The sequence below is a fragment of the Colletotrichum truncatum genome, assembly GCF_014235925.2.
Source record: "Colletotrichum truncatum strain CMES1059 chromosome Unknown Contig_0002, whole genome shotgun sequence".
In the NCBI taxonomy this organism is placed as follows: Eukaryota; Fungi; Ascomycota; class Sordariomycetes; order Glomerellales; family Glomerellaceae; genus Colletotrichum; species Colletotrichum truncatum.
In genome coordinates this window covers 4,015,007-4,034,636 of record NW_027222399.1, presented here as the reverse complement: position 1 = coordinate 4,034,636, position 19,630 = coordinate 4,015,007, and the positions used below count along the sequence as shown (strand labels likewise).

At 52.2% G+C, this 19,630-nt stretch overlaps 5 protein-coding genes across 5 annotated transcripts; 1 reads left to right on the top strand and 4 right to left on the bottom strand.

Moving 5' to 3' along the window:
• Positions 1 to 1,478: 1,478 nt before the first annotated feature.
• CTRU02_204038 (Centromere protein X) lies at positions 1,479 to 1,989 on the bottom strand (the record flags this gene model as incomplete). Its single annotated transcript, XM_036731866.1, has 2 exons — positions 1,479 to 1,526; positions 1,603 to 1,989. 2 exons carry the CDS (start codon positions 1,987 to 1,989, stop codon positions 1,479 to 1,481), a joined length of 435 nt encoding a protein of 144 aa, XP_036576426.1.
• A 923-nt stretch (positions 1,990 to 2,912) lies between these two features.
• On the bottom strand, positions 2,913 to 4,425 carry CTRU02_204037 (carrier protein; the record flags this gene model as incomplete). Its single annotated transcript, XM_036731865.2, has 4 exons — positions 2,913 to 3,722; positions 3,880 to 3,956; positions 4,073 to 4,094; positions 4,387 to 4,425. 4 exons carry the CDS (start codon positions 4,423 to 4,425, stop codon positions 2,913 to 2,915), a joined length of 948 nt encoding a protein of 315 aa, XP_036576425.2.
• Positions 4,426 to 7,840: 3,415 nt separating this feature from the next.
• On the top strand, positions 7,841 to 11,176 carry CTRU02_204036 (uncharacterized protein; the record flags this gene model as incomplete). The annotated part of the gene is made up of 1 exon (XM_036731864.1): positions 7,841 to 11,176. The coding sequence occupies one exon, from the start codon at positions 7,841 to 7,843 to the stop codon at positions 11,174 to 11,176; it is 3,336 nt and encodes a 1,111-aa protein (XP_036576424.1).
• Positions 11,177 to 12,829: 1,653 nt separating this feature from the next.
• On the bottom strand, positions 12,830 to 13,489 carry CTRU02_204035 (uncharacterized protein; the record flags this gene model as incomplete). Its single annotated transcript, XM_036731863.1, has 1 exon — positions 12,830 to 13,489. The coding sequence occupies one exon, from the start codon at positions 13,487 to 13,489 to the stop codon at positions 12,830 to 12,832; it is 660 nt and encodes a 219-aa protein (XP_036576423.1).
• Positions 13,490 to 15,456: 1,967 nt separating this feature from the next.
• Positions 15,457 to 16,197, bottom strand: CTRU02_204034 (short chain dehydrogenase/reductase SDR; the record flags this gene model as incomplete). Its single annotated transcript, XM_036731862.1, has 1 exon — positions 15,457 to 16,197. The coding sequence occupies one exon, from the start codon at positions 16,195 to 16,197 to the stop codon at positions 15,457 to 15,459; it is 741 nt and encodes a 246-aa protein (XP_036576422.1).
• Positions 16,198 to 19,630: the final 3,433 nt, after the last annotated feature.

The following is a 19,630-nucleotide window of genomic DNA, read 5'->3' as shown; positions in this document are numbered from 1 at the left end:
AGTCTGTCGTGATTGTCGAACTTTTTTTTTCCAAGGCCACACAGTAGGAAGCAGGGATTCCGAGTGAGACACGTTTGTCACTGTGAATTAATATGCCTGTCTTGCATATATCATATCAGATGTTGTTCAGATACCAGAAATTGTCTATAATGTTATACTTCTGACGACTAAGGGTTAAGTGTATCTGGCTGGCCTCTCTGTGTCATTACTGCATTACGCATTTTTGACAGGACATATACGGACATAAGCCTGCGACGTAATCATCCATAATGCCTTGCGAACATGGCCTCTGTTGAGTTTTGTTGACAGCCACTGACGTAAAGAGCCGTCTTCTCATCTTGTTCGCGTCCAAACTTGGCGTTCTTCTCACTAGAGTCATGATGTAGGACCGATACATTCCCATCGTGAGAGAGAATACGGGAGACGAGAACCACAGCCGCAAGAGCCGGCGGGTCACGACAACCCCTGACGCGTCAACACGAATCGAGGTACACGAGTTCCTCATCAGTTTTCGAGTCAAGTTCATAGACTTTGACAGTCGGCTTTTCTGCATGTCTGCAGACAAAACCCCCATTCTCCGGGCCTAATTTACTATACCTCATACCCACAGGGTGAGGACACGGCGACTCTTGAATACCTTTTTGTGCTGCAGATTCAGCGGACAGCAGCGGGCGAGAATGACTTGGGTCGTTGTAAGTTTGGGTGAGCGTCGCAGTTTACTCTCGCAACGGGCCCCTCGTTCATTCGATGATCCAGGAGTCAGCGTCGTTTTTGGAGCAAACTGGGAATTAAACACTGATGACTTCCTCTGAGATCATGCGCCGGACAGAGGAATGCAGCACCGATGCTTGACTAGATGGGACAAGAAGCAGTCTGTTGGTTGCTTGAACTCTGAAATCTGTTAAGGTATAACCAGTCAACATGTTGGCACAAATTGAAACCCCTCTATCATGTCACGCCCCACTTCATGTATGATATCGGTAAGCTATTTTAGCTTTAGTTTGTTGTATTCTATCCTCCAGGTTGTACTGCATCCCAGTAGCAAGGCTGCCTCGGCTGAATTAATGAGGAAAAGACCAACCGTAGCTGAAGGTCTTTTTTTTTTTCGGGGCCGAAAAGTACCCAGCAAGCCGGCATTAAGAAATGGGCTTGGGAACATGCGCGTCCTAATGGTGACTGTATTTCTGCCTCGAATTGCTTTGATGTCTGAACCTTTGCATGCTTAAACTACCGCCGCCCACTTTCGTCAAGCAATCATAGGCGCCGCAACGGCATAGACAGAGATAAACGGTGCGACAACACCCAAGGAGACCAAGGGGGTACTTAAACTTCATCATAGAAATACGCAGAACGGAGACAACGAAACGACACAGACAGCAGAACACCTCAGAGGACTATGCTTGTATTCATGTCCATCCATCTTGCAAACATGAAAAGGGTATCGTATCAACTCATAAAATCATAACTTCCACCGCACCTCAAAAGTCCATCAAAAGCTGCGGTGCAATCTTCTCCAGATCCTCAACCTACTCGCCAGTTAGCATCCTAACCCCAGAAACAACTCCAACTGCGGACGAATGTAAAAAAAAAAACCAAACTCACCTCGAGGAATCCGCCAGGTCTCTCATGCACGCACCTCGCAATGGCCTCCCTGACAAACACATCCATGTACTTCCCTGCCGCAGCATTCGCGTCCTTGCTCAGCCTCGTGTCGTCCTTCTCAAAGAACTCGTGCAGCAGCCGCGTGAGCAGCTCCGGCGGGATCGTGTTCTCGGGCCCTTCTTCTGCCTCCTCCTCCTCTTCTACTTCCTCCTCCTCGCCTTCCGCAGGCTCGTCTCGTTGGGGAGGCACATCGCTGTCGGATAACTCAAATGGACCGGATTTCCTCTTCGCCGGCTGCTGCGTGGTCTTACGCTTCGTGCTTGCGGCTGGTTGCGTGGGCTTGGAGGAACGGCCGCGCTTGGCGGGCTGTGCCGGTGCCTTTGGCATGTTTGCGCTTGGATACGGGTAGGAGTGGCGAGACGCAAGTGTATGTATCGTGGTAATAGTACAACTGGATGCCCAGGTATCTTTAACGTTCGGGGGTTTTGCCGATGATTTTAGAACGCGTCGCGTCGGCCAGGCAGACAGGTATGGGAGTTATGGGCTGAGGAAAATCGGGCCCGAAGTAGTTTTCAACGAGAGGATGTCGGCCAAGTGGTTAAGTCAGGTGTCAGTCCAGGATGCTGATGCAGAAAGGTCTGAGATCAGATCTGACTTATGATCAGGCGATGGAGGCGGGGAGCATGTGGGGGAAGGTAAGGGAAGCTTCAAGCGAGACGCGACTGCGGAGTGCAGACGCGGCGGTTATGGACGCTAGAGCCATTGGCCAATCAAAGAATTACAGCGTCAAAGCTTCAAAATTTTCGCAAGGCTGCACCATAGCTCTTTGGGTTTATGGTAATTCCAACGTCACGAGACATCACATTTGCACATTAACAAACAAGTTCAGACACAGTAACAAGAAAATCTTCCCATTCTACCACGAAAGGGGTCTATCGAGTGTCATGCAATACCAAGGAAAATAACCACCAGGCAGTCAAGTCCGGCGGAGAAGGGGTTGCGTGAAGGTATGCAATCGGGAATTGCTTTAGTGTACAAATTACAGTGGATTAGGTAGCAAGCAAAGCTCTTCAGGTCGTGGGTAAAGAGAACGCCTTGCCGGATGCCAGTCTAAACCACGAAGGACCGGCAGATCCAGACAGTCTTCCATTTGTCCGAATCAAAAAGTCCCTCCGCAACTTCCATTTCACCCCTTTTGTCAACCGATTCCTTATCGGATCCCAGCAGGGACGAATCCCTACATCCCGGGTTTTTGCCAACTGCCAACCCGCCCCCAAAAGATGTGTTTATACACGGAAGGTGTCTAGCATTTAGCCAGAGCCACCCTTGAAGGCCTTGCCGAAGAGGAGGACCTGGAGCTGGTCGTAGATGGACAGGACACCAGCACCGGCGACACCACGGAGAATGTTGGCACCAGCACCCTTGAAGAGAGACTTGACACCCTCCTTGGCAACGATCTGGCGACCAGCATCGAAGGTACCCTTGTACTTGACGGCCTCACCAGAGGTCATCATCATGCGACGACGGATGGTGTCAAGAGGGTAAGAGGCGATACCGGCACCGGTGGTGACGCACCAACCGAGAGCGAAAGAGGCAAGGAAGTTGTTGGCGAGGGAACCGACGAGGACGACAGGCTTGATAGAGTCGTACATGCCGAAGTACAGACCACGGTAGACGACGATACCAGCAACGGAGGGCATGAAACCACGGTAGAGACCGGCAATACCGTCAGTGGCGAGGGTCTTGCGGTAGACGTCAACGAGACCGTTGAACTGGCGCTCACCACCCTTCTTGGCGTTCTTGGCGTCGTTGGCCAGACGGGTACGGGCGTAGTCGAGGGAGTAGACGAAGAGCAGGGAAGTGGCACCAGCGGCACCACCGGAGGCCAGGTTACCAGCCATCCACCACCAGTAGCCGTCACGGTCCTTCTTGAAACCGAACATCTTCTTGAACTTGTCACGGAAGGCAAAGTTCAGGGCCTGGGTGGGGAAGTAACGGATGACGTTGGCGGTGTTACCACGCCACAGGGACATGACACCCTCGTCAGCGGCGGTACGCTTGAAGCAGTCGACGATACCGTCGTACTTGCGGTCGAGACGACCCTGCTTAAGCATCTCATCCTATTGGGGTGGTTAGCAACCGTTATTCAAAAGTGAAATGTGACTGTGTACAGGGGCCCAAGGGTCACGTGTCAATAGCAATTGACACTTACCGGGCTTACCCGGCTGAACCTTGGCTGGCCAACTGTCAACATCACTGATGTGGTTTTTTACTAACCTGGTTCTGGATGAGGAGCTTGACACGCTCGATGGGGGCGGCAGCAGTCTTGGAGACAGCGGCAGAGACACCTCCCACTATAGAAGCTGTTAGTATCTGTCCAATATCATGTATCACGCACTTTCTATCCAGCTCGCCGAGATCGGGAAACTGAATGAGAGGGCGTATCGATGTCGTTATTCATAGTACGTACTGAGGAAGTCAGCCATGAAGGGCTAGACGATGAAAAGTTAGCACATTGATGTCCATTTGATTGTTTCCCTTGCTGAATTGAATATCCCAGGTGCCAGCGCGTCTTCACAGCCATCGACGATGATAAGCCAGTCAATGGCCATTGCCGTATCAAGTGAAGCCAGCGATGAAGATACAATGGCTATCTTGTCGAAGCCATTGTTGATATCGATGGCCATTGATGGCAGGTCGTCGATGGATGGAAGCGGTGCCGTCGGCAACGAGGGAATTTTTTTTCGCGCAGCAGCGGGTGAATGGGAGACGAGTGAAGCTTACCGGCATGCCCAGAACGCGGATTTCGTCCTTGGAAGACATCTTGGCTGTTTCTCTAAAGATCAACCTTGGAGAAAAGAATGAGCGGAGATGGACGGAGGAAGGAAGAGAATGCGAAGTGGAAGGGCGAGTCGAGAGAATTTAAGTGCTCCGACGGTACCAGGTTTGAGGGAGGGAAAAAAAAATTCCTGCAGGGTGGCCGAAGAAGGAACAGCTTTGAGCGAATCTTTCCGGGCGCGCTAGACTGGAGCACCGACCACCTCAGACAGGCTCAGGGTGTGAGAGAGTGGGCGCCTGGGTGGATGCTGCTGGCCCTCCAGACTCCTCCTTGGGGCTCCACCCGCCCCTTCCAACCCCCAAATGCACTGGGAAGGTGCAGGTGGATGAAGTTTTTTTGGCCGGGCAACTGCTGCCTCAGGCAAGGGCGCTAGTCTGCCATGGAATTGAGATACCGGTTCACCCCGAGATTTGCACGGGGACTCCGCTGCACGCCAGCTGCCAGGCCTTACCAGCTAGCTGTTTCCCTATTTTATCTGCTCGACATAGTACGTGGTACCTAACCTACCTGTCCGTATAGTGAAGATGGCACCAAAATCAGCACCCGTATTTCAAGAGAGTCGGTCACAGTACAGGAAAAGTCGACAGCGTGTCTTGATGGCATCAAGGTGCGGCCCCCCTATTTCGGCTAACAGGTGGGTGTGCAAGTACGGTATCAAACAATTACCACAGCACGGATTGGACGGCCGAGCCCTGGTGATGACATTTCATTCCGTATGAATTTGGCATCGGATGCAATTGACACCACCTACCGAGACGAATGTAGGATTTTTGTTTATTCCCTCGCATCGTCATCATCGTCATTAGTAGCGGCCACCTGCTTCACTCTATTATCACTTCCACAGTAGAGAGAGGCCGACCGGCCAGCCTGCTTGTCGGTCTGTAAAATGCCTTCCCGGCTAGGTTAAGGTAGCTTTTTGGATTATCCTGCAGGAAAAAAAAACCACACACACACGCACACACAGATTGCTCCATACAAAACCACCCCTATTGATGGCGTTTCCCTTCCGGCCCAATGTACTACTGGGCCGTCATCTTCCTTCATCCCGAGCTACTTGCTCCCATGTCCCGGTGCCAAGCAAGCCCAGCTTGCCTCCAGTGTCTGGGGTCTAGTGAGCCCGCAAAAAGAACGGCGTCCAATCCTTTGAGCCGCCGCCGCAAATTCGCAATCCGCCAGTGACCTGCATCCAGACAGCCGAGCTTAAAAAAAGAAAGAGAAAAACAAAGGCTTCAGGGGTTGCAGCGCGGTACGTAGCAGCAGTACGGATTCTGTGCCCCAAGGTACATGCATCTATACATACCTAGTGATAGTTTCCCATACCCCTTCCCCTTCCAGGCCTGGCGGCCGAGTCAAGCCCATCCTCGCCCGCCTCGGGTTAATTCAGCGGAAATGGCAGGTTTCCCAGTGCATCTCACATTCTCTTACGTGGGCAGCCCGACTCACATGCCTCCGGATTGGATGCCCTTGCCGAGATGGGTGCGGATATGGATATTCGTCGACAATAACAATGACTTGCTGTTACTACACTCTTTGACTGTCATACCTTACCACCACCAATACCATTCATTATCACTGCTGCACTACTAAACGGATCTCGGGCAGTAGCAATGGCAGCATAGGGAGGAAGGCAAAGTTGACAAGGTATTTTTCCTGGCCTGGCAGCCTGGTCAAAATAGTGCGATTGAGGATCTGTTTACGTTTGATTCGATTCGTACAGTATGCATGCCCAAACCGCCGTCTGGAAATGATGGAGTAGATCTATGGATACGGTCCACGACCGCGCAATATAAAATTTGCCATCCTTGATAAGGGAGGGTTTTTTTTTTTTTTTTCGCCTCCTCGGATGCGGCTATGAGAGACATGCATGCCGCGCCGCGCCTCAATTGAAGCATAGCAATTGACTTCTGCTAGCAGCAGTTCTGGCCGACGACGGACGCACTTTGTGACAAGCACGGTTCCCTAGCCACATTGTTCTCATACACTCACATACACCACACCCATCAACCTCCGCGGCCGATGAACGACGTCACGGCCTTCCTTACTCGTACACGGCAGCATCCTGATACCAGCTGCGGCGAAGCCGATCCGGGAACACTTGCCAGCGGTATCACCTTGTAGCAATTGCAGATAACTCGGGATAAGTACCACATTGGATTGGTCTACAGAGACCTGGCTCCGTGTCGTCGTCCGGTCAGAAACAAAATGTTCCATCGGACTGGGATACATTTCCGATAATGAAAGAAAGAAAGAAAAAAAAAAGGACAGTTCTAGGACCCCCGAACGCGGGAGGCCGGGAGACCGGGAGGAGGGATCGATATGGACCAGCTAGCCAACTATTGATATCAGTATCCGTACTCCGTAGGGGCACTGGCACCGCCATTGGACAGCTTCCATTACTTGAGCTTTGCTGGCAATTGAGGTGGAGTTTTTGCCTTTGGAGACTGCAACTGCCAGCTCAGCTCTCCTCTTCTTTTCAGACATGGGATCCGTGAAACGAAGATTGATCGGTCTGACTAAGGCAGCGAGACAACAGGGGTGATAAGCTGGGCGGTACTGGGCGCTGCTGGCTGCGCTCCGTTTTCTGGCTAAGAGAAGCGCCGCCGGGCCGCAAGCAGGTGGCTCTTACCCGCGGTCCTTGCTGCTTTCCACAGTGCCCCCTTGTCTCTTCTTCTTGCCTTTCCATCATTTGAATAGATGCCTCGTTTATCGGAACTGAGATGAACTTTATGCCTCAGGCCTTGAAGATAATAAAACTGGTTTGCTTATCTAATGGAACAATAGGGAAGGTGCACAAGCCTGGTTGCACCTGCAGATATCCGTAGTACTACGTATCCGTGTGTACGTACGTACACACTACGTAGTTTGTAGTGCTAGTAGTTGAATGCTCAAGCTTGGGCAGGTTTCCACGTGACCTTTTTGGAGCTCTCGGACCCGCTCCTTCAATTCTAAACCTCGTGGCCTTCGGCCTTGTTTGGCTTTTTGCGCCGCAGCACCTGCGCTAGTGGTGTGTTCCGCTCGCCGCATGCTCCAGATTCTGTTCAGTGTTTCCCCATCCTTTCTTTCTCCAAACCTTGCCGACCGACCAACAAGAAAATTTCATCGACCACCCAGTGGCCCGCCTGCTGAGCAGCATCCAGCAGAAAAATTCCACCTCCAACATCTCATATCACGTGACCATCCTCCGCCCATCAGCGAAAAAAAAAACATCATCCAGCTCGACACGCCCACGACGCGCGAACGACGAGTGGCCCCTGATAGCCATCCCTACCACCCCTGAACGCGCCCAGATAGATGCCTCAGCCCACCCAGAGCTCCTCGTAGAGGCTGCCAGTACGTCCTGCGACGCGACTTTCAGCCTTGCGACGCCCGTGATAAGATGATACCTGTCTAACGTCTGAGATGCAGACCCTGGCGCCCATCCATCTTCTCCCGAGACGTGACGCTCCCCTCGATCACTGGCGAGGCGGATATTGGGGAATGAATAATCCAGCCGCCTATACTCCTCTCGAGTCCCTGTTTCTATTTCAAGCCCTCGCCCGCTATGGTGTCGAGGCCGCCGCCTTCGCCAAGGTCTCTGATGAGCTCATCAAGAACTCCTTAATCAAGGAAGGCAAGACCTACGATGCTGCCCGACTAAGCCCCGAAGCACTCCGCCAATTGTTCCTACACATCTGGACCGAGGAGCTGAGAAGCGACACTGCGACTTCCGATAAGCCCGATGGCTCCTCGTCCCCCACCTCGAAGAAGCGCAAGCTCAGTCGTGCGCCGTTGCCCACCCTTAAGGAGGCGAAGGAACAGGCTCATAAGTACCCTGCGTTGGTGCAGCGGCTTTACGCCAGGTACAAAGATCTCGCAGTCAAGGAAATCAGGGACGATGAGCAACGCATCGAGGCTCTGGGCAAGGAGATAAAGGAGCTCGAAGCGCAAGAGCTGGCCGACAAGGCTAAGGCTGCCGCTCAGCGCCCACCTCCTCTTCCTCCTGTTGCTGCTGCTGCTGCTGCTGCTGCTGCAGCGAACGGCACCCCAACGCCCAAGGTGACCCCGACACCGGTCCCGGTTCCCTCCCCGATCCCGAACTCGAGCCAAACTTCGGCCGCGCCGCCGCAGATCAAACCACCCACCCCGACACCCGCTGTCGAGACACCGAGACAGATCAGGCCCGCCCCCGGACAAGGCACAGCTCCGACGCAAACACCAGTACCAGTCCCGACGCCAGTACCTCTGCCCCCTCAAGCCCAGATCAAGCCGCCGCCGGCGTCAACAACGGTTCCGCCGCCAGCCCCGCAACCTATACCACCAAAGCGAGATGTTGTCCCGCCTGCAGGCGCCTTTCAACAGTCTCCTGTGGCTCCTCCGGTGGCGCAAGCTGCCTCGGCTGCCGCTGGGACACCTGCTTCCACGCCGGCCACTGCGCCGGCTGCCAAACAACATCAACCCCTCAAGCCTCCCAATGCTGGGGGGCAGGTGCTGCAGCCTCCTGTTGGCGCAGGTCAACCGCCAGTCCGGCCTGGTCAGTCGACGTCGCCTGTTCCTCTGCCAGCAATATCACCTAGACCAGAAAATGTGCCAAAGTCGCGAACACCAGGCCCAGCGACCCCCGCGCAACCTGCCACCCCAGGAACTCTAAAGTGGGAAAAGCCTTATCAGCCCACGGTCCCAGCAACACAGCCTCAAGGCCGTCCTGTCCCGCCGCAAATACCCACAACTTCAGCGCCATCTACTCCAGGTCAACCACACCATCCTTCACAATGGTATCCTCAACCAGCAGGCCAATATCATGGACCTCCTCATTCACCCCACGTTCCTATACAGCCGAATCAGACGCCGAGGTATCCTCAGCAATCGCAGCCCGTATTAGTGCCGCCTCAAGGACAGCCTCAACCCCAGTCCCAACCCCAGGCTCAGGCTCGGCCTCAAGGTCAGGTCCAGAGTCAAGCTCAGCCTTATACACAAACCCAACCAAAGGGACAGTTGGTTGCACCGATTCATTCCACTCCTGTGAAAGGCCCATCAGAGGTTTCTGCAATCCAGCCTCCTCAAGGTCGCCCGGTGTCCACCACGCCAATTGCACCTCCAGTTCGACCTCAGCCTGCCCAACATCAACAGCAAGCTCATCAACCGGCCGCTCACCCTCCTCATCCATCTCAGCCTCCTCATCCACCACAGCCCCCCACGGGCTACCAACCTCCCCATCAAAGACCCCTTGCGGCGGCATCACCAGTACCTGCGTCTGGTCCATCAGGGCAGACTACGGTTCCTCCACCGAGATGGCCTCAGTCTCAGCCATCACCTTACACACAACAACAATTCAGCCCTACGCCGGCTCCAGCTCAACCACCTGCCAAAGCGGTCGACAGCCAAAGACGTGTCACGTCTCCATTCATCAAACAACAACCTCATCCTGCCATCCCAGCCCACCTTGTACCACAGCTTGCTACACCGACGCCGGCACAAAGATCAGCAAGCACCCCTATTCCGCCCCCGCAAACACCCGTTACCGCACTGCCCACTTTCCACGTTACTGGCTCTGGAACTAAATGGAATCTGAAGTCCACACCTTCCACCCCTCGTCAATCCGAGAGGGAAGTTCAGAGCCCTGCCTTTGAACCATTGAGTCCGGTGCAGCAACAGCTGCCCTTACCCGCATCGACACCATCACAACCGACCAAGAAGGCCAGCCCCAAGCCAGTGCCAAAGCCGGAGACAAAAACGCCCCGAGGCCGCGGCCGGCCTCCTCGGAGTGCAAACAAGATACGCTCTGAGAGTACTCCATCCTCAGTTGTTGGGATGTCGCGTAGAAGTCAGTCAGTAGTATCACAAACTGATGAGTTATCCATGGATCACCACGACCTGGCGCCCCGGGTTAAGGACGAGAACGCGACGCCTAGAGCAACTCCCAGAGCTACACCTAAACCCCATGATGAAACGGGCGACACAACTGCAGACGAAAGTGTACCGAGCCGCAGAAATATGATTACGCCCAGTAGCGTGTCATCGCGGCTGGCTCACAAACGCAAGAGGCAAGATACACCAGCAGAGTTGCCGCCTATTCCAGCAACCCATGTACTCTGGACTCGCCAATTCGGCCGCGTGAGTGCCGCTGCTCTCGATCAGATCGGCGCCCACAGGTTTGCGAACCAGTTCGCAAACCCGATCCGAGAACGCGATGCACCTGGTTACAAGACATTGATCTTGCAACCGCAGGATATCAAGTCAATCCGTGCAGCCATCACTCACGGTAACCGAGCAGCCACGGAAGCCGCCAAGGCTTTGCCAGACGGAGACCCAGGCACAGGTTCAGTTCTTTTACCCATAAGTGACGATTTGGTGCCCCCCAAGAGCATCATCAACAGCGCACAGCTTGAGCGGGAACTTTTCCACATGTTCTCCAACGCCGTGATGTACAACCTGAACCCCAGTCGCGGACCTGGACCGTCCTTCATGAAGAACGGCATCTCGGAGGGTGCTGACGCTCTTGGGTATGAGGTTGATGAGGATGCCGTGGTTCGTTCCACCAGAATGATGGCCGGAGAGGTTGAGAAGATCATCGGAGAACTCCGTAATGCGGAGAAGGAGCGCACGGGTCAGGCTCCATCTACCTCTGGCAACACCAGGCCGGCCAGTGTCGCAACAGGGGAAGACACGCCGATGGCGGAAGATGATGTCGATGAGTTGGCAGGGGATGCAGATATGGGCTCCACAACAAGGAGAAGGCGTGTGGGCACAAGGAATTGACTGCCACCGAGCATGGTGCACACGGCAGGGGATTGAAGCATTGTATTGAAAAGAGGACCAGTTTTGCGTCCTGGACATGAATTCTGTAGGATATAGCTGGTAGGCATATGTTTACCTGCATATGATAATGTTACCATTACGCCCAGTTGCGGGCGAGCTTTGTAGTGCTGAGATGATGCCAGTTGGCAGATGCCTTGCGTCAAACATTACTTGGACTCTCCGATTCTGTTCCAAACGTGGAGAAAGTGCTTGAAAACTATCATAAATAAGTAGTTGTCTGCCAGGTGAGTATCGTCTCGTCCTACAGTTGTTGTTCTTGATCACCTACTGCTATCCCCCTCAGGAGCGACAGGTCTGCAAACAAACACCCAGCTGAAGTCGACAAACACTTGAGTTCGTCTTCAAATCGGTCTTGTTTCTTACTGCGCAGCGCAGTAAACCTGAGCTTTCTCAAGACACTGTCCCCTGGCGAAATGCTTTGCGTTGCTCATGCCCCTCGCCACCAGACAAACGCGGCAATCCTAGTTGAATATTGCGGTACCTGGCATTCGTGATCGACGGCACCAGACAGTATAAGGTTTTTATTATGGCCCCGTTCTTCCGGCCGTTGGGGGCATCCTCCGCCCGAGTCACGTAAAAGTAGGAAAGACTGCCGCATTGCAACGCCAGCCAGGCAGTTTTAGGTCCTGTCGCGATGTCATGTAAGCCTGGTCAAGAAAGTACGAAAGTCGTTGCAGCAAGATAAACCATACTGGAAGAATCTGACGCGGGATCGGCCACCCATCTGAACCTGGTCGAACTTATGAGACCAGTTCCCGGAGCCGCTTTCCATGTTTACTGATAAGAGGATTAGTCGTGGTTGTCACAGACAGGCTCAGGTTCATGGGGTATGAGGTAGGCTGAAAGGGCAAGCAAACTTGCCACGGTTGCTCCACGCAGGGTACCCCTCGTGAGATGTCCTCGATGAGCCGGCAATGCCTCAGAAGGTGAGGCTGAGCTGGTTACAGAGCACGCCGCTGAGGTAAGGGGAGCAACATGAAGAGAGGCCAGGCCTTTATGTAGGCAAAGTATGGCTTGATGTTAAAGAAGGCTGGAAAGAGGTTGAGTTTTTCATGCTGCTGCTGCTGCTGCTGCTGCTGCTGCTCCTAGCGGTATCTTGAGCCTGGTCGTCATCTCCAGTTTCAGTTTACCGGCATTGGGGCTTATACCGGGAGGATGAAGTTCCTTTGCCTCCTGGTGCTTTTTCTCCGCTGAAAATTTGGTGTACTTAGTAGCAGAGATCGCTGGACTTCTAGCAGCCGAGGTCTCTAGATAGAATGGCTGCCAGAAGTCGGATTCGGAGTTTAAACTTCCTTCGCGAGGAGATTTGGCTGCGAAGAGCTCGTAACATGGGGACTGTACCAGTTAGTGAGAAAGGCCATGGTGTTGTTCAGCCCGTTGAAGAGTTCTTACAGGCTGCTCCCTCCTGGTAATGTAGTTCGACATGAGATGTCAGTAGACCTGGAGCGGAACCAACTAGCACTTCACAGCATCAGGTTTGTCTTTCGATAGAAGGCAATGCAGTCATATGATACCTTTAGATTACTACTGTACATTCAGAAACAATTACAACGTCGGAATACTGCGCACTCCTCCAAGGCCGACTTGTTGTGTTCATACCTCATCTCCTCCGCCAGAAATTTGGTAGTCGGACTCGTTTGTGCCGGAACGTCCCTCAAATTCTTCTCTGATCATGTCACACGCTAATTGGAAATAGTTGTCCTTGTTGATTTCGCGCTGAGGGTCTTCGGCGCAGATGACTTTGGTATAAAAGCGGACCGGCTCCCTGTAAAAATAGAACTCCAACATCAAATGATGATATGCGTACCACCAGGTTTTGTGTACCATTCCAAATGGCACTCTGTGGAGGATGGTAACGGTCTCCAGCGCCGGCATGTGAAACAGGTAAGGGGCGTGGTCAAAGGTGAAAATCTCTTCGTCCGAGCTTTCGACGATGAGCCACCGAATGAGAGGACGCTCTTCTTCCATGTCTTCCATTGTGTTTTGGGTAATGTAGACAGTGTCAATATCGAAGTTGACCCATGTATAGTTGGGGGCCTTCTCAGATACGAAGGCCTTCTTATAATAGCTTTGGAGATAAAGGCGAGATTCTACACAAGCTTGAAGTACAGATGGTGGCGGAATGCGCGGCGGTCGCGATATAGAGGTAGGGTAGAGTTTACCCGCGGGGACCTCACGCGGTTCCATGCTCAGCTCCCAGATGTGTTGCCGTAGCTCGAGAGGCAGACGAGGAAACGGGTGGAAGGTGGACATGGTGAGTTTGATGGAGGTCAGGGTTGAGTACAGGAAGCTATGTGAAGAGAAGAAGTAGTGAGAATCGGATGGCGACGGTGACATTCAAAGAGGCCAAATTTGTCGTGTTGCAAGAAGAGTCGCCGTGATGGTACCTTGTTGGGACTCACAACAATGTAGGCCTACGGCTCAGCTACACCTGCCGAAATGGTACCGGTAGCAAATGAAAAGCCTTGTCGCGCCTTTCAACAATGCATGTCTCAAAAATAAAGGAGCATTAAAAGAAATGCAAAAATGAAATGGAGTCAGATGGACTTGAACCATCGTCTCTCCCAAGCTCAGAGCCCTGGTGTTGATGTTTCTCGTTATAAGCGTTTGTTTCTGCTGTTCTTTTTTTTCGTCTCTTTTTTCCTAGATTCGAACCTAGGAACTCTGAGAAACGAGGGAGCGCTCTAACCACTAAGCTATGGCCCCTTTGGCTTGTTTGATTGATGAAATGGTATTACATGAAGTTTACTATAAAGTATACTCTTGTTCTGGTGGCGTTTGTGGTCTGGGTTGGTTTGAGTTGGGCAGAGGTTTGGGAATGGAGAGGTTTGTTGAGGTGTACCTTGACGGAATAATGTTATGTGGATACACCTTTGTGGCCTATAGAAATGAATCTATCTATGTTTTGGGTCACCAGAGTATTACGTCTTTCAAAGGCGGCATAAGATAGATGTTCTAGTTTGACGAGGTGAACGGTGAAGCAACTTATTCCCTCTCCATATCGAAAGTTCTATCAGTTTTCTGGTGATGCTACTTGTTTAAAATATCCAGTTTGCGGCCAGAAATATTCCTTTCCCGCCTCAGGTTGTCTACCATATCAGACCCTACGGTGGTGTGGCTGGATCATAGCTAGAATACATAGGTCGTGTTACATTTATCGCCTCATCGACCTGAAGACGACGTCTATGTTTACTTCAACATATCAAGGTAACAATACAGGATGATTACTTGGATAGGAGCATATATAATGTAGTTTGTCATTTTCAAGGAATAGCAAAAGACTGTCGAGCTACACCCGTGACTCACTTAATAAAGAAGTCGCCTCTTTCCAATATCACCGAGCTCAGGAGACCTGGCCAACATGTCATGGGACTACTTCTCAATGACTGTCGTATCTGTCCTACAAGGAAAGGCTCTCGGAGAGAAACGTTTTGGGAAAGTTCATCCAATAGTGATATTTTCTGGGAAGTCTGAGTCTAACAGAGCATGTGACGGTTCTAACTACCTTAGCGCTATGAAAAAGTCAATCGGCCTACTATCTACCATCTGGATTACTCCTCGCTTTGACCCTGAGACTGATGAGACCGGAGATTGACGCTTCTTTGAAGTCACTCAAGGAGCTACAGAGTTCCAATACTCCATAGGAATATCTCATCAGATAGGAGCCTTGAAGTAGCACTGACCCGCCTTTATTGCTATAGTTTATTGCAGAGAACATTCTAGGAAGGAAATACACTAATGGGCTTATTTTACATGGCTATGAGGCAGATGTTCAGGTCGTCGGTACGATACCAAAGTTACTAGCATTGCGTTGCCGATTTCCGAAAGGTAAAGACCAAACGTCAATCATTTAAATCGGGAGTAGCAATTCCAACCTCCGATGAATACCTAAACGCTGTTGTTGACCAACCTTACACATACATGACTTTTGCTGCTCATCATTTCACTTTTACAGTGTCTGGTGTAACCCTTATTCCCTCCAGCTCAATCCATATCTTGGTGTCAAGTTTAAGTTTTATCAGAGTCACACAACGGAGAACCTGGTTCAGTTTCTCTCCCGACCGCCAATATGAAGCAATAGAAACGTTATATAAGCAAGTTAAACGAGGGTAACTTAATCATTCAAGACAACATGCCTTTCCCATATTGTCAATTCGCAACTATCCCTCAGCCACTAACACAAGCTGCCATTACACAAAAGTAATACACACGGACAAAGTCTACCACGGAACCTCAGTCCCATTGTACAAGAAAAACCTACCGCTATCCTCCACCTTCAACCCGTCCAACAGCCTCAAAATACCACCCGCGGAATCCTCAACCTCAACCGTCGCGCCGGGACCGCCGGCTTCCGTCTTGACGTGTCCAGGATCCACAGCCACGACGACTACGCCGCGATCCCTCAGCTGCTTCGCCTGGTGCACCGTAAGCATATTCAACCCCGCCTTGCTGACCGCGTACGGCGTAAGGGCGTGCGGACAGACGCCATTCGTGACCCAGCCCAGGCTGCCCGCGCCAGACGTGATGTTCACGACGACGGTGTGACCAGTCGCGGAGGTATCGCGAAAGAACGGCAGGAGGGCTTGGAGGGTACGCGCGGGCCCGAGGACGTTGCTCCTCATGTGGGCCGACAGCGCCTCCTCCTCGAGCGTCAGCACATCCTGCTGGGGGAGTTGCAGCAAGGCGGCGTTGTTGATGAGAACGTCGATCTTGGCGTCGTCGGAGCCGAGGACGCCGGCGACACGATCGGTCAGCGCTGAGATGGACGCTTCTGAGGAGATGTCGCATTCTAGGATGTGCACTGCGCCTTTGCTGGCGGCTTTGATCGCGTTCAGCGAGGTGAGGTCGGCGGAGATATCGCGGACCAGGGCGACGGTGGTGGCGGAGCGGTCTTTGCTCAGCTGGTTTACGTACTCTAGGCCGATGCCGCCTCTCGCTCCGGTGATTACGTACGTCGGCATCGCGTTTGTTCTTTGAGGGTCAGGGCTGGGAGTGAGGCTATGTTGAAGAAGGAGCTTGCTAATATGGAAGTGGGTGTTGGCGGTGGCTTTGCGTGTGGGCGAGGTTGTTCGCTTTTAGACACGTTCATATCGACCCAGAAAGATCCGGATGACCTCCGTGGACTTAACATGCTCTGTAATTCTGAAAATGTCTAATCTATCTCATATGATCAAACTTCCTGGATTACATGGGTTCATGCTGACAGCTTTAGCAGCATGACGTTAGATGGGATTGGTAATCTACATGCTTCTTGGGCGAAATGGTAAACAGCCTAAGCAAATTGGAACTGAAGTAAGCTATAGAGACTTGAGCGAGTGGGCGTAAGCACGCAAAATGTTTTCCGGGGTGAACTTTCAACAGAGGGATACTGGGCCGGAGTTCCGTGTTGTGGGCCCCGGAGCGTATATTCGGGAGGACCGCCGGTGGTGGGGAAATGTCAAGGCAAATGCACCGGAGGTTGCGGCAGGGACGGAGTCAAAGGTTGCAGGCGGGTTTCGGATCAGGAAGCAAGTGGCAAGAGGAATTCTGGGCTATGCAAGGAGAACAATGGCGGAAAGCGATGAATGGAATCAAAAGTAACGCCAAAAAACCATACATCCAGTCATGTTTTGAGCATGCCCAACCATAACACAAGGCCTCCTCATGATGGGAGTTAATGCCATCATGCCCAATAGTAGACCAGGGCGGTTGTTGGTTTTGGTCGAGGTTCTCTTATCCTTGCCATCTTGTCCCCACCTGGAATCATAATACCTAATATTCAAGGCAAGGGGCAGACGTCGGGTTGAATCTATGATGTTCTCTTTACCATTTACTCCTACCTTTGTGTGTGTGTTTAGTTTGCCTCCTCTTCGAGATCTTTCTCCTCACACACAGCCTCAATGTCTCCATAGCCAAGACCCATACAAGCGTCGGCAGAGTTGCGAACCGGGAAGCTGAGAAAAAGTATCCGTACCTGATCCTTTGTGTGTTGTATGGCCAGCATCGCTTGGCGCGGCGAGGGCGAGGGGGAGTTGGCAGAAAGGAAGACATACACTACATGGAGGCGGTCGGGGCGTTTGGGCTTGGCTGAGAGGCTGGTTGGCTGGTCAGGCAGACCGCCAACAAGCCACGCTCTTCACTATTGAGCCCCGGCCGGCATAGAATCTGTTTGAAGCGGGAAAGTTGAAATTGACTAGTTGGACGTGTCCCATAGAAGAATATTTTCCCTTATTCAACCTAGGTACGTGGTAGAAGTCTGCCTGACGTCAGCGGGCATGTCCCTGGGAAGTGCGGTTTGAGTTTTCCTGGGGTATGGTGAGCGGCAGGCTATCAAACAACTTCAAATTGGACTGTCTTGGCGTTTTTCATGTTGTTTGTGCCTTACTGTACTAGTAGTAGTATTATTATTTTCCCGCTCCAGCGCCAAAGTCGTGAGGTGGGCGGGCGCACGTGTAAGCATCTTGGTTTTATGATGGTGTATTGCCAAGAACCAGTATTCGTTGGAATCCATGCCATCCTCCCTTTCCCCCCCTTCTTTTTGGGCACCGTTAGGGGGGGGAACACATGTCGGTGGCCCTGTTTTTTGTGGTGCTGTAGCAGTGCAGCTACCGCGTCAAAGTGTGGTGATGGCGGTGGTGAAGTGTCCCTCCACCCCCAGTATGTGTTTCTGTGTGATTTGATGATGTCAATAATTTCTTGGCAGAAAAGCACAACCCATTCGAGTGTGTGTTGTGCAAAAGAAACAACGCAAGGGGCGAGCAACAAATCGGAGGTGATGGAAATTGAGTGAGACGACCAAGGGTGGCAGTGCAAAATATTTGTCCCTCATCACTATGTATTGTGCCATGAAGGACTCGTTGGACTCCCGAGCTCGGTAGTTATCGACCTGAAAGGTGGACCCACGCCCACTGAGGATCCTTCTTCCCGCCCTTCCACATTTCGTTTGGGAAGACAAGTTGCCGGGAGGGATGTTCCGGTTGGATGCAGCTGCTCGGTGACGCTGGACGTTCCAGGGTTGTGGCCGGCTCCGGGTCTGGTTTGGGCGACTAGTTGGGTTTAGGTACCCTGAGTGCAGCGCCTGGACTCTTCCTGGCGCATCTCTTCGAATGCCAATCGCTTCTGTATAGGAGGAGACGGCTGATTGCAGTGATCCAACCCAATGATGGCGATGGATCGATGACAGAGTTCTGGCTAGATCAGGCCAGGCCCCAAGGGCGGGTGGGTGCTCCGATGGCACATCTCCATGGGTGAGCTAAGAAGTTACGGATACCACGTCAAGCTCTCTTCAGTCTCTCGCCTCGCCTGTCAGAAACCGAGTGAGTGACCTTGGCCACCCACATATACACAACGTGGAGACGGCATGCGGATCCCTCACGCCGGTGGGTGGCCGGTGGCCGATGAGTGATGGCATGTTGGTCTGAGAATGAGATGGACATACCGCCTCCGAGTTTTCATTCTTTTCCCCCTTCCTTCCTTCTCTCCCGCAGTTTATGCCTGTGATACCAAGAGCCCTTGTCTCTCTCGGATCCTCAGTAATGGTTCTCTAGTCATGATAAGAGAGCTAAGTCTTTGCCAAGCGACCGGACTGTGGCTCATGTTCGCAGTTGGCGGCCTCCTTTTTTTTTTCTTTTTTTTTATTGCATCTGTCTCGGCGAGCTTTTCCTCTTATCAGTCCATAGCCCCAAGCTCCAGATGCCCCAAGCTCCTAGCCACCGGTGGTGAGCTGAACATTTTTGGGGGCTCGCTCTAAGGCCATGGCATCAAGGCCGCTGTCAAGAAAAAGTTGGGTCATCTTAGCTAAGCTCTCGACCGAAGGTGGGCGTTAAAATTGTGGTGCATCTCCAGCAAGCTCCTTAACCAAGGAAACCTTGTCAGATCCCTGAACGCTGCACCTTGGCGTCACTTCGACGGGATGAAAGGGGTGGGGAGTACAAGGGAAACTCAGAATGAAAAACCGAAAGTTCAAGGGGAAAAAAAAAAAAAGACGAGAATAAGGAAAACCAGTTGGCTGCTTGCTGGTGGGTTACTACTACCACGTATGAGCAAGAGAGTGAGACTTGTTCGGCCCAACCTGGTATAGATTCCGCTACGAAAAGGAGCACGAGCCAGGCCTATCTAACCATAAAAGCAGTTTAATCTGTTTAATCCACCAAAATTCAAAGACATGGCTTGGCGCCACCTGTGTGCTACTAGGCTGCATTGGATCGTCTCTTCGGGGAGGACACCGCTGTAATTACTCTCGGTCCGTAGCCCTGTTTGCTGATATGACTGATTCTTACTTCTGTCTATGTCCCGTCCCTCGCTATGCTGATGAGCGTCTTGGCATCATCGCTTGTCCAAGCAAAGTCACCTAGTAGTCATAGGTGACCACCCGCCCTCTGCAGGTTTACGTACAAGGCGTGAGCGAACAACTTC